The following is a 14,868-nucleotide window of genomic DNA, read 5'->3' as shown; positions in this document are numbered from 1 at the left end:
TTCCTGCAAAATGCCAAATGGATAAGCAATAAGCAACAGTAATAACAATAGTAAAGATGGATAGATGTTTGGTTCATAGTCATGAAGGCAAGCTAATTAAGGATGCCTTTTTCTTTCCTCTCTTTTCGTTGTTTATTGGTATAAAATGTTCAAATGTCCAACTAAAGGAAGAAAGTGGTCCATTCTTGGGAACAGGCCCACAGGCTGTATGCTGAAGTCCCGAAGTAGGAGAAATGAAACTTACTATTTAACTTGTCCCCTTCTCAACCATATACCCCATACTTAGGGGTAATGTTTGGGGAGGATGGATTCAGTGGTGGGGAGGATGAAATTTTGTTTCAGTGAGGCTGCTGTAGTCATACTGATAACTAACATTTAATCTTCACATTGGCCTTAAATTAGGTAACTTTGTTTCCTTCATTTTCCTGGTGAGAAAACGAAAACACAGAGAGTTAACCTGCCCAAGGCCACATAAGATAAAAGTGATCCACAGGGACTTGACTCCGACAATCTGCCTCTCCAGCCAGCCCTCCGTAAACACTGAACTCCCCCGCCCCCGCCAAGCCATGGGGGCCGGCATAACGTTCGGTTCCAGAAAGCATGGAGACATATGTATTCTGGAACGTGTCGGTCCCCTGAAAGATTGTCAAGGAGGCTGACTGTCCTGAGAGAGCTGCATGTACTGTTCTTAAGGACAGCACCGTATCTCTAAGGAAGCTGTCCTCTTCTGCTCGTGCTGTGGTGCATTTCTGTGACACTGTCCAGTTTCCATGGACCTTGGCCATCCAGTGCCTGGTGAAAATAAAAGCACTGAAAATTGGTGGGATGGAAATACTGTCTGTGCTCTTGAATGAGGAAGATGTCTAGTGCTCCTGTAAAACCTTGCATCACTGCAAAACATGCTCTTTTTGGCTAAAATTCTGTCTACTGGCATTGGTGCAGTTGCCTCTCACTCCGTTTGGAGGGAGAGGGAGCATGTAAAAACTCAAAAGACAAATCCCCTTTGAGTTTGACGGGGTGTTTGGTTTGATTTTTGTTGTTCTTTTTAAATAATTGCTGTTTCTAGCAGCCCAGGATTATCAATTCTGGGCAAGTCCGTCTGGATAACAGTCATCTCAAATGTCCTCTCATGACTTATCTCTGGGCCAGTGAAACCAATGTTGCTTGGTTTGGATCTGGCTCTCTTCTTGAGGCTGAAACTAGCCTTCGAGAGAGTCCAGAGTTGGTGATTAATCTAGGAAATCCTCTCAGTGCCACATGATAAGCTAATTACTAAGTTGGCAAATGTTTTCCTGGTGTCCATTCTTACAACCCCTGATACATGAGGTGAGGAAGATCCTTAACTGAGGAGATGTCAGAAAAACTGTACCTTCTTTTAAAAAATTATCCTCATAAAGAGGAGGAAGTTCTTTTTCTATTTCCGTCACCAAAAAGCCTTCCCTCCCCTATTGAAACCTCCTCCCTTGCCAAGATGGAAACTTTTCCTTAAAGCAGGGTGGGTAGTAGCAAAACACACTGGCTAGGGCCCAACTGGACAGAATCAGGTACGCATTATTACTATGCTGCATATTAGCTGTGTGGCTTCTGGCAAATTACTTCACCTCTCTGCCATAGTTTCCTTGCTGGTAAAATGGGATGACAGTATCCATAGAGTGGTTGAAAAGTGTAGTGAGGTCATACATGTAAAGTATTTGACATCTTTAAAGTTTCCAATAACGGTTGTTATTTAAAAACCCTATAATAAATAATCCTATTATATACCTTTATATACATATGCATACATAAACTTATCTGTATATGTTTCTCTTAAATATTATATGCAATATAGGAATATATATTATGGAATAAATGTAACAACATGATCATATTATTTTATGTATAATAGTAGTATTAATGAGAGTAACAGTTACACCAATAGTAAAGCAACATAGTTCCCAGGAGGCCAATAGGTTTAGAAAGCCAAGCTGTTTCTAGTTTCCAGGCCTTAGAAACACGCAACAAATGGAGGTCCCCAGGGGGTCTTATGGCTGAGCTGGTCTGCCTTCTGGGGGAGCTTGCTGGTTGCACCTGCTGAACCTACCTGCTATTACTCCACTCACGTGTGTAAGAACTTGTGAAGGGAAGAACTATGGACAGGAGCCCTGCGGTCAGTGCTGCAGACTTCCTGGATGAGAGGTGGGCCGTCCTTGTTGGAAAAGAAAACCACAGACCTGCCACTTCTCTGTGAGGCCACCCAGATGGAAGTTTAATACTCTCCAGTTGAGTTGATAACACCCTCTGAGTCTCAGGGTGACAGCTACTTTGTGTGTTTTACTTTATTGTCAGCCGAGAGCTGAGAAGCTGGGAAAATTGGCTTCTTGTGAAACATCCTTGTCCCAGCCCCGTCCAACCCCTCCTCACTGTCAGCTGAAGCATTCAAGTGTGCATGCCAGTGTAGGACTCCTGGTGATGGCTGCTCTGCAGCATTGCTTCAAAGCCCTGAAATGGTGTGCAGCCCTTGAAAGCCAGGAACTTGCTGCAGACAATGAAGTCCTGGCTTTCCCAACTTGCTGAGGGTTTGATCTCCATTTTTGTCCTCTCACTTTGGCCTTAATTCTGATGAGTACATATTATACTTTATCCAGGTGCTGGGGAGTAAAGGCAGGAGTTTGAGAGAAGAAATAAGTTGAAATTCAGCACACACACCTTTGGGAGCCTACTATGTGCTGGACATTACAATAGGTACATGATATACTTTATTTCACATCATTCTCCTTTACCCCACGTGAGGATGCTGAGGCTCAGGGTGTGAATAGATGGGCCTTGGTATGTGCAGGTGCTAGGTGGAACATTGTGGTTCTTGCCCAGATCCCCATGGGCCCAGAGCTCTATGTTCTTGGGTCTAAGAGTTAATGAAGGAACAGAGTGCCTGCACCAGTCTTTTTCAGGACATATGCCTCAGCATAGGGCATCTCTTTAGAATTTCGACATTGTCAGTAGGTATTCCCATGGGGAAAGTGCAGTGTGATTTGGCTAGCACAGTGTTAGAACAGGTGAACAAGAATGACTCATTCTTTAGAGAGAGTGTGGGTTCCTCATACCTCCTTACTTCCCACGGGCCCAGACTCATCCCATTCATTCTTTTCTTTTGCTTGCCCATCTTCTCAGGCATCTGTTTTTGCTACATCAGTTTGGTGCTTTTATCAAAATGGCCTTGACCAACTAGGTCGGAATGCACTGGATACTGTAACTGCCTAGAGGAATCTTATAGTGTGTCTTAGCATATTAAAATTCTGAAAAGTTCTGCAATTAAAAAAAAAAAGAAAGCTCACTGGCTTAATTTTGCTTAAACCAGAGTTTCTGCAAATTATTTTATTGCAAGCCCGTTTTCCCTCACAGGATACCTAGCTAACATCATCCTATGGAACAAGGGTTTCCCACTAGAGCATCAGCTTTGGAATCTTGTTATCTCTTGTCATCTTGATTTGAAAGAATAAAAAATAAATTCCTAGACACAAAATCCAATAACTATAAAGAAAAAGTCTGACAAATCTGACAACATACAGATTAAAGTTCTTCTGTGCAATGAAAGATATGACTAGCAACAAACAACAGGACAAGCAAGAAGAAATTCTTCCAAATGGTATTGCTGCAAAATGGTTAATTCCACAAACAAATAAGGAAATAATCCACGCAAAAGAAAAATGAGAAGATATGAACAAGCAATTTAGTAAATACAGATATTCAATAAATACAGAAAAGGTGCCCAGTGCACTAGAAACCAAAGATCTGTAAATTACCATTATAAATTAGATATCACATTGCCAAAACTAAAAAGATTTGTGTACCAGTGTTAGCAAGGTTATAGGGAAAGGAGTAAAAGGAAATTGGTTACTGTTTCTTTCTAAGATAATATGACAGCATTTCCTAAAATACACTATATATATTAAAATATACATTTTGATGCATTAATTCATCTTTGAGTAGTCCGTCCTGCAAGGATTCTTACAGATACACAAATGTATATATTAACTCTTTGTACCACAGTTTTATAATAAAGAAAAACTGAAAATAGTATAAAATCCATCCATCAGTAAGGGAGGGGTTAAAGAAGGTACTGTGTACCCATAAGGGCATTGCTGAGTTGTGGTTGGATATGAAGAGAGTGTATTCTATGAGATGACATGCAAAGATTAGTGCTGCATGTATGGTTCACTGCAGAAACAAGGTGCAGAACTATCTAAATTACACACACACACACACACACACACACACACACACACACACACACACATGCATTTGCTAGTGAGCACTCCTGCATAGAAAACAGTCTGGAAGGAAACTCATTGATAGTGGCCCCTCTGGGGAATAAGGATTGGGGTTGAGATGGAGATGCAGGACTTCAGTGACAATTTTCACCTTAATACTTTATCCTGTGTGATGTTTTTTACATTGCACATATATTACTGACTTTAAAAATTCATCAACACAAGAAAAAAGAAAAGGCTGAAGCATAGAGAGAGAGAGTTGTTATTTAATGAGGTGGGCGTGTAACTTAAGGCTAATGAGGGGTGGCTGCCTGAATTTGAATCTTGGCTCTTCTACTTGCTAACTTTGTGATTTGGGTCTGGTTATTTATTTATTTATTTTTATTTTTATTTTTTTTAAATTTTATTTATTTATTTGACAGAGATAGAGACAGCCAGCGAGAGAGGGAACACAAGCAGGGGGAATGGGAGAGGAAGAAGCAGGCTCATAGCAGAGGAGCCTGATGTGGGGCTTGATCCCACAACGCCAGGATCACGCCCTGAGCCGAAGGCAGACGCTTAACCGCTGTGCCACCCAGGCGCCCCTGGGTCTGGTTATTTAGTCTTGATGCACCGGAGGTTCCTTATCTATGAAAATAGTATATCCCTTGTAGGATTGACATTAAGGTTTAACAAGATAATCTATTAGGTGTTCAGTGTCTGCCCCACTTGAAGTTCTCAGAGAATAGTCATAATTATTATTTATGTTAACTACGAAGCTCAGTTGTATATGGTTAGGAGTAAGATTTTCTTTAAGAAAGGAATTTTCAATATTTTTATTTTGATCTGATTACTAAAGGGTGATTGATTAATGTTGACTATGGAACACTTAGAATATGAAGAAAAAAAAGAAAAAATTTAAATGCAGCCTTCCACTAGATGCTTAAGTATTATTTTCCAGCCACGTGACTTATAAGTCCTTCTGTGGAAACTGCAGTATACCCTGCTGCTTCGCAAAGGATGCTGTGATGCAAGTGACTGGGCGGGTCTCATACCTCTGGATGCATCAGTTCACTTACACAGAGGAAAGAAACAGGCCACCGCAATGTGCAGCTAGTACACTAACCCAGGTAGTGGTCTGAAACATGCCTACCGTTGTTCACAAATGGGCCAGGGAGAGAAAATATGAGTAACTCAGTCCAAGCTGTCCCTGCCACCCACAAAACAATTCAAACACACCATCCATCTTCCAATAATGATAGAAGTTACCACTTAGTGGGCACCCAAAACAGGCCTGGCTCTCTGTCGGATGCCTCATGTATATGATTTTTAATTTTTCCAATCAAAATAGGTATTATTTTCCCTATTTTAGAGATAAGGACATTGACACATCAAAGAGGTTAAGTGTTTGGTCCAAAACCACATGGTTACTAGGAGTCGAACCGAGATCTGACAGCAGGGATCTAACTTTGAAGTCTGTGATCATCTACATTACTGCCTCCTTAAAGATAGAAGAAGTTGTGGCTGGCTTTTGTCATCAAAGAAGTGCATGCTAATGTTTCCGTGTGCATACAGTCTTGAACCTCTGCAGGAGTGCCCAGGATTCAGGGTCATCCTCCTCACCATGTGAAGTTATTGGACGTGGGCATCCCTCATGTTGATTTCACTTTCCACCTAGGTGGCGGCTTTGAAATACATCCCATCTGTCCTCCATGATGTAGAAACGGTCTTCGATGCAAAGTTACTCAGGTGAGAGCTCACCATGTACTTTCCTGGCTATGATGGCAGCCAGGGGTTCAGAGGGAGAGGAGGAGTGCTTTTATGGGGGGATTCTGCATGGGCACTCAGAGCTGGGGCGGGGAGGGCACATGGTTAGGAACTTGGTGTAGAGATTCCTGTTGGATTTTTACATTCTGGTTTTATTTTGTCAGACTTTGCTGAAAACCACCATAAAATAAGCATCCTTCTTTGATGACACGAATGATACAGAAATGCAAACATTTAAGATTAAAGAACTGATAGTTTGTGTAAATGTTGCCATCTCATTTGCACTTGAAGTTTATTTTGGGGTCCCAATCTGTGTCCTGTATGTACTGTAGAGAGCAACTTCCAATCACTTACAGGAATAATAGAGAGATAGGCTCCCTTTTGCCTTCTTTACCCCATTTCTTTCATGAGATGAACACATTAGTTTAAAGTGATTATGCTGTTAGAATAGAGACCTCTAAGCCAGATAATGGCCTTTCCTTCTTTTTCCTAAATTCCCTTAAGTTCCAAGATAACATATAGAAGATTTTTAAACTTTTTCTATTGAGATGCTTTTAGATCTAGAAAAGAGTTGCAAGGATAGTATACATATGCCCTTCACCCAACTTCCCTTAATAAGTTCAAATTTTACTTAGCTGTGGTATAGTCATCAAAACCGAGGCGTGAACTTCACTATAATTCTATTCACTGCTCTCCAGATGTGATCTGGATCTTGACAGTGTTTTCATTCCTGGCCTTTTTGTCTTCAAGATTTCTACTCTCTTCTTCTCAGCCTGCTAGTCTCAAACTAAATGTTATCTTCTCAGAGGAGCTACCTCTGAATATTATAAGTCAATTCAATTCCTCCCCCAGCCCCTACTCCACTACTCTCTGATACAGCTCCCTATTTCTTGTCTTCATTGCACGTATCCTCTCCTATTGATTTGTTTGCCTCTGTGTTGTGTGCCGACATCTGTGAGAATATAAGTTCCATGCCGATTGGGACCACGTCTGTTCCTATTGTATCCCCACTGTTGTGCACATTGCTTGTCACACATCGAATAGATGCTTAACAAGTACTTGAAGGAATGAGTGAACACAATGAGCTGATTTTGGAAGCTTGACAGGGGCTATAATTCTGTTTCAGTGGTGTTTTTATGTTCTCTCTATCGGGGAAGAAATATCTCCTTTTTCATGTCCCAAACTGCTTCTAACCTGTAATTTTTCTTAGCTTTTTTTTTTTTTTAATTAAGGACCCTTTTGATCTTAAGACTTTCAAAGCTTTACTAACTATAAAACATTAGTAAATAAAGTGGTATGGTAATAAAGTCAGAACTTGGTTTTAAATCTTTGCCTTTTGAACCCCCTAGCTGTGCAACCTTGGGAAAGCTAGTTAACCTTTCTGAACCTTAGTTTTTCCACTTGTAAATTGAGATAAGTATTGTATCTATCTCATAGGGTCGTGAGGCTTAAATGGCATAATGGATGTAAAGTGCCGAGTTTGTGTCTGATACACGTAAGGGCTCAGGGTTATTGGTATTATTTTCAGGTTATCACATCTCTTTGGATGTTATTAGTAGTCAACACTAAAACCAACTCCACATAGGCTTACTACACATCTGATGCTTTGCCAGGAATGGGGGGGCGGGCAGCAAGGGAGCAAGATGTATGTCAGCTCTGCCTCCACAGAGATGGCAGTCTGGGCATGGATTGTAAGTGCCAGGCTGTGGGAAACACTGATCTAACTGGCCCTCTGCTCTCCTGTTTTTCCTGCCCTCAGCCAACTCCTATATGAGTTCTACACCTGCATCCCCCCCGTGAAACTCCAGAAGCAGAAAGTCCAATCCATGAATGAGATAGTCCAGAGCAACCTCTTTAAGAAGCAAGGTGAGTGCCAAGCATCCGGGCAGGGTGGGTGGTGCCAGAAACCACACAATGTACTTCACATGCCCAGCAGGCCAGAGCAACTCGCTGTGCGTCAAATGTTTCTTCTCCAACAGCTGCCTTGGTCTGAAGAAATGCAAAAAGTAGAAAGTGGCTGGCAACTTTAGCTCTCAGAATCTACATTGATCTTAAGAAGATTATTTTGCATTGTTTGCTCCTCCTGAGAGAGTTTAATGAGGTGGTAAATTTGGAGTCCTACACTTTAGGTCATTCTGCCGTGAGGTTTTTTTTCCCCCTACATGGTTTATATGTATATACATGTCTTCAACTTGAGCTGAAGTAGGTGGGATTTCTTTTTGATAGAAAGAACCCGTCACAGAGAAGTTCTCAGTTTCCAAAGTGAAAGAACAAACCAGAGAGCTAACGCAGATTCCTGTGACCCATCTCAGAGATTCTGATTGAGTAGGAATTAGAGGGGTTTGTTTTGTGTTTGTTTTGAAAAATATGAATTACTTTTGAATAGGTGATGCATCTGCTTGGATCCAAATGCAAAGGTATGAAAAGGCACCACGTGGAAAGGGTCCCTCCAGACCCCGTGCACAGTCACTCGGATCCTTCCTCTAGAGGCAATGGTGCTTCCTATTTCTTGTGTTTGCTTCCAGGGAGCTCCATCAGCAATCAAACACATATATACTCTATATTCTCCCCTGGTCTTTTATTATTATTATTCAAATAGTAGCAAATAGCCCACTGTTCTGTACTTTGTCTCTCTTCACGTAATGGTATTTCCTAGAGAGCAGGGAATGGCAGTGGCTTTGGGCAGGAGTTATGGTCAGAGCTTCTGCTCACCCCAAACTGATCTCTGATAACCACCAGTCGCCTGACCAGGGCCCCACTGCTAAGAGCCTTGGGGTGCCCCGTTTTCGAGGTTGGTGAGCTAGATGGCCACGCCTCTGGATACGGCCAGGCAGGATTCGAAGTCAGTGTTCATCATCGACCTCTTCTCAAGCAACACTTGACATTTCCGGCATCACTCCTATCCGTGAGGGTGGAAAAAAATGACTTTTGAGGGGCAGCTCTGTTTTCTTTATACTAAGGCCAACAGTTCCCAATTTCTAATTCCTCTGTGTCCCCACTGGCGTCAGTGATAAAATGAGAAGCAAACTGCAAGAAACAAGAGGTCTTAGAAAGCAGGGGATCGGTCATCACCTAACAGATTTATTCAGAGAGCTAGGCTTGAATATTTATGTAAATTGCCTGGAAATCACAGAAATACTCAGGAGCCACTTCACTGTAAATATTCTTTTTCCCCAGTGCCTGGTTAACATGGTGCATTTAAATTACTGTCTGAATTCCTATGCCTGGAGTTAAGGCTAGGAGAAGGGCACAAGAAGGAAAGTGTTGTGGTGATGTTATACTCATGTCTGTGGTGTCCTGACCATTCAGACAGGTGTGTGACAACAGATTAATGCAATAAATATATGGTTTGTTTGTGCAAGGTGTTTTGTTGCAAGGTGATTGGGAACTAATCCTGGTAAGTCTTTTTGCATTTCTTGTATACTGGGTTTTTAAAAGTGAGTGTTCTATGGTTTTCATGTTCTGACTTCCCCATCAGAATGAATTGCCCTCACTCTGAAAGCTTTGAAGTCGCTTCCTGCCCCGGCAGGCAGTTTCTTCCAGATTTCAGGTGGTGTCACTGTAGAGGTGAATTGAGTCCCACGCCAGGGACATGGCAAGGGTGACTTTAGCTATGTATGGTGCTGCACAGGCAGCGGGGTGTGTGTGTGTGTGTGTGTGTGTGTGTTCTTGGCTTGCCTTCATTGTCCAGTGCCCGGCTTGGTATCAAGGCCAGAGGGAGTGCTAGCACCCTCCTGGATGGGGCATGTGGTGTCAATTCCAGACTGTTGGAAGTCAGAGTAATTCCTTTACTGCAGTCACATCTCCTGGGCTGGCAGCGACCCCTGAGAGTGAACATAATCACGGAGCAGACTGGACAGCTGCTGCTCACCAGTCCTGCTGTGTCTCTGAGTTTCAGATTCAGTAAAAACCCTCTGATTAATATTAACAGACAGAAAGCCAGCCCCAGTGCTGTACACAGTTAGAAATGAAATGCAAAATTCTTACCTTTAAACACTTACAGAGACTAGAAATAGGTGAACAGAGAGCTCTTTGGGGACCCCTTTTAAAGGGGAGGCAATATAAAATTAGTCTATCCATCCTTGGTTCGCATGTGAAAGCAATATGTATAGCTTAAAGGTAACTCCTCTCCCACGATTGATTTGCTAAGTGAACCCTCTTCCCAAAATAACCCCAAAGGGAAACTTCATCTCATTCCCCTTCTTAAGCGTTCAGGTTCCAAATGAATACAATCTGAATTCATATGTGATTACTGGGTGTCATTGGCTCCTGGGTGAGTGTCTCCTTTATACCCTTAAATAAGGTGAGTTTGATTTCTTGGCCAAGTTTGAGCTGTAATGAAATCCCTCCTGTAGTTCTCCCTGTGAAGTGTCCTGTGCCTCAGGGATGGGATTTGCTTTGAGCCTGTGCTCATTTAACTGCCAGATGTGCAAATTGCCTGGAGTATTGTCAGTGACATTAGCTTGTACTCACAGCCTTAAACATTTGTACTGACATCAAGCAGAGGGGCCAGAAGGCTTTTAAGCTCTTTCTGAAATGTTGGCAGACCATCCTATTGGCCTATCTTCAGGAGGATCCTATGGAGGAGGGGGAGAGAGAAGGTTTACTGGTTAATGGCACTGTTCTTGTATCTCACTAGGCCTGGGTTGAATTCCAGTCCATCTTCTTATCAGCTGTGTGACCCTGGGCAATTTACTTAACCTCTCTGATTCTCAGTAAGCTCATCTGTAAAATGGAAAAATAATAACAATGTCTATCTTAGAAGGCTGTTGTATGGGCTAATGAGGTGAATAATGCATTTAAAGTGCTTATCACGGCATAATGTCCTACATTAAGTGGTAGCTGTTATTATTGGTGTTGTGGCTATTATTTCTTCTGCTCCTTTCATTTTCCTAGCTTCTGTTCTGATCTTCCAATTCTTTGCAGTAAGGGGGTCCCTTCATGTTTGACAGTTGCATGTAGCCCTAAGCCAAGCTTCCTTGTTTTCCCGGAAGCTACATGTATATCCTCGACCTCTGAGTAACACACGTAATCAAATAAAGGACCTTGACCGTATGTGCTTCCCACTCTGGTTTCGAATGGTTTTGTCCAATCTTAATTTCATTTCCCCATAGTTTTGCAAAGGGCCCGTGCTATGTATGCCTATAAGAAGTGTATGTCAGAGTGAGATGTTTGTGCTTTCTTGTTTTATTGTTTATCTTGCTGTAGGTCTCAACGTAGTTAAATAGTTTAGAACACTTGCCAGTCATCCTTTATGACAGTTTGTTCCATGGGGCTCTTTGAATACACAAAGACACTTTACCCGTTTTTCCTTTCATGGAAGCAACTAGTTTCAACTTTTACTAGACCTGTGGTCTTGGGAAAAGTATTTAATCCTTGTAAATCTCAATTTCCTCATCTGTAAAATGGGAATAACCACGGCACGGGTCTCATTGGGTTCAGTGGCATAATATGGCTTTTTAGCCTGGGGTGTGAGAGGGGTAAGAGTCTCAAGCAGCCAAGGTCACACAGGGAGTGGCTCACCTAGTGTGAATGACTTCAGAGTTCAGCGAGAGGAAAACTAAGAAACCTGTGGAGACTAATTTGCTGTCTCCTCCAACTCAAGCTCAGACTTGCCTGCTGGTGGTGATGGGAGAAAGGAATAGATGTGCCCTGAGAAAGCTCTGAGGGGAGTCTACGAGAAAAGCAAACCTTATGCGCCTTTGAAACAGATTTGTCCCTATGAGAAACTAATCTCTAAGTAATGTGTCTTTTTAGTCTGATGCTAATCAGATGAACCATCTGGTTTAGTGTAAACTGCTCTAGGATCCACATTGCTCGAATTTCTCAACTTCCAAAACAAACAGAGGAGGAGGAGAGGGAGAGAGGGAGACAGAGACAGAGACAAAGAGAAAAAAACAGAGAGAAACAGAGACAGAAAGAGAGACAGAAAGAAAGACACAGGAAGAGACCCAGAGAAACAGACAGAGAGAGACAGAGTCCTGACAGAGATTTGGAAGTTCTTCCAGTGTTTATTTTCAGCTAGTGGGTTTTTCTTTGGAAACTTTATGGAGAAGCTGTTCTGTGAGTACAAAGCATCCAGTTTTGCTTTTATAAGGATGTAATTTCCTTCTTTCCCTCTCCTCTTATCTGTTGCCCACAGTATGTGGAGCTGTGGGGACCTCAGTTCACCGTGGGGGATAGGGGCACAGACGGCTGTGCCCAGTACCATAGGGGGTTTATCTTTGCTAATCAGCACATCACTGAAACACTGGCCTGGGAACAGAGGAAAGTCCTCTCTCTGCAGTGATTAACTTTGCTTGGCGAGCTTGCGTAACATCTCTGAGCCTCCAGGATTCCACATCTGAGGAACGTGTATAGGAATGTTGCCATGAGAATAAGGACTTTTGATTCGGGTTAATTCTTGTTTCTGATCCTGCCCTGGTCACTTACTAACTGTGTTCCTTTGAACAAGTAACCTCTCTGAACCTTGGTTCCTTTAGCTACAAAAATGGGATAATGTATGTAAAACAACCAGCAGAGTACTTGACACACTTGCTACTTATTTAAAAGCACCTGTTGTGTCTAGTGTATAATAATAATAGTCAAAAGAATAATAATGGCATCAATAGCATCTTAGAAAGAGAGAGAGAGATTGATTTATATTTATTAAATGCCAACTATGCATTAGATGTTATATTGGACACAAATATGTATTCAATTCTCACAACAACCCAATATCATAGGTATTATTATTCCCATGTTATAGATGGAGAAACCAAGGCCTGGAAAGTCAAGTAACTTTCATCCCAATGAGACCAAATATTACACAGTGTATTAGGGTATTCATGTATTAGTCTGTGTAATGCTGGGGTAAAACATACATCCCAAAATCTCAGTGGTCTAGCAATGTGGAGGTTTATTTCTCTCTTTTGCAAAGTTTGGTGAGGGCTCTGTGCCTTTTGTCCCTTCCGAAGCTATTCCAACTGGTACCATGGCCTCCATACAGAAGGGAAGAGAGGGAGGGAGGATGGATAGCCACTCTTATTAACTACTCAGCCTGAAAGTGACACCCACCACGTCCATTCACAGTCCCTTGTCCAGAACCCAACACAAGTTCCCAACCCAGCTGCAAGGGAATCTGGAAGTGAAGGAATGCACATGGAATATGTGATGAGTGCTGTCTCTGCCATTCACAGGTAGTAAGTGTTAGAGCTGGATTCAGAACACAAGTGATTTGAATAACAGAACTCATCTTCCTTCTACTATACCATGCTTTATTCTCAGAATGAAAAAAGGAGACCATAGTGCCTATTTTCTGGTTGAAAGTGCTTCCTTCTTCGTATTAGAAAAAGTGCCTCCCTACACCTCCCAAGGGAATTTTTTTCTTCCATCTTCCACTCCTTGTCCCTGTTTCAAATGCTGGGAAACTCTCCGACACCTGCGCCTAGGGACCTTTGCCTGGGGGGGAAATGGGACTCTTGATGTCAGTAGTAGCTATGTTGCTGCAGCTTTTCAGAGCAAGCAGTGGTGTTCGGGAGCCACCTGAAGCTCGGAGTGGCCGCATCAGGCTGGGCTCTGAGACTGTTCAGAAGGAAAAGGCAGTAAGGGAACAAGTCCTCTTCCTCACAGGACATGCACTTGTCTTGTGGTGGGCTTCTCGTCTCTCCTGACATTGTACACAGCCCTTCACAATTCTTCTCTTTGCAAATATTGCCTAGAAGACATTCTTCCTCCCCAGCACCTTCCCCCACCCCCAGCCACTAACCAGTAGCTCCTCCTCAACCCTTTAAGACCCAAACCTGAAGTCTGCAGTAAGTAGGCATTTCAGCCCTATCCCATTCAGCATTTACTCTGTCCCTACTGTAGGTGGGGCCTGGGAGGTAGTGGGTGGGGATGCAACTGTTGCAAGTTTGCAAATTTCTGCACTAAATTCAGTATGCAAAGATGATAAAGCTTCTAGTTTTTGTTTCTTTGTTGGTTTTTAGTCTAATCTTTTTGAGCCTTTCCTTTACTTTGTACTGTGGCAACTTAAAATTTTCATTTAATGGCTTTTTTTTTCATTTTATGGCTTCAGATGAGACCAGTCTTTCAGATTGAAAATAGTCCCTTCCCTCTTTCCAATGTTGCATCTGGCACAGTGTCCCAGGGACCAAATTAGAAAAGGAAAGAAAGACTTGGCTTTTGACTTTCTTCACAGCCTATCCAAAATGGTTCTCTTTGGGACTTTGGCTCAAGAGGGGATGTTGGGACACACATGTCTGTCGCTGTAGGTCTCAATCTCAAGCAGAGGGACCACTAGCCTTCCCCTCTGTCACACCTTCTTCCTTTCTGAGGAAGCCTTCCCCACCTCTTTCTCCAGGGGCTATAAAAAAAGGGACGGCTGCCAGGATACCTAACCATTGGGGGGAGGTGTGACAGTAGAGAGTTCAGGATGATCAGAATATTATCCTCAATTCACAAAGGGGATAAAACAAGGCATAGACCCTCTGTGAGGGAGATTTCTCAAACCTTACGTGCACCTGGGGAGTTTATTAAAATTGCAGATTCCTGAACCCTATGTCAAAGATTCTGACCCTGAAAATGTTGGTAGGGAGGGCGAATGATGTGCAAGGTATCAGCCCTCCAAGGGGATTCTGATGAAGATGGCCCTCTGGTTGATGTCTCTGGAGTTGGAAGCATAACTCCAGGAGCTTGAGTGGGGGAAAGGAGAGCGGTACAGGCAGAGAGAAGTGACTCCCACAGTGCATAGTGCAGATTTGTATTGTGATACTTGACATCTGCACTCTTACTTGTCTGTTCATGGGACTGTCTATGCTGATGGAGTGGACTCCTTACAAATAAGGGCTGTGATTTCTTTATGTACCTACTCTGCTTAGAGTTTCACTGATGCCAG

At 42.6% G+C, this 14,868-nt stretch overlaps 1 protein-coding gene across 5 annotated transcripts in view; it reads left to right on the top strand.

Annotated features, from left to right (window-relative positions):
• Positions 1 to 14,868, top strand: part of DOCK2 (dedicator of cytokinesis 2) — a 407,128-nt gene that overhangs the window by 106,042 nt on the left and 286,218 nt on the right. For all 5 annotated transcript variants that reach the window (XM_040630309.1, XM_040630312.1, XM_040630308.1 and 2 more), the window contains 2 exons: positions 5,905 to 5,975; positions 7,753 to 7,859. In XM_040630309.1, coding sequence (XP_040486243.1) covers positions 5,905 to 5,975; positions 7,753 to 7,859 — 178 coding nt within the window. The remainder of the gene's footprint in view (positions 1 to 5,904; positions 5,976 to 7,752; positions 7,860 to 14,868) is intronic.

Source organism: Ursus maritimus, unplaced genomic scaffold (assembly GCF_017311325.1).
Source record: "Ursus maritimus isolate PB19 unplaced genomic scaffold, ASM1731132v1 scaffold_15, whole genome shotgun sequence".
NCBI lineage: Eukaryota > Metazoa > Chordata > Mammalia > Carnivora > Ursidae > Ursus > Ursus maritimus.
This window is presented reverse-complemented; position numbering and strand designations above follow the sequence as displayed.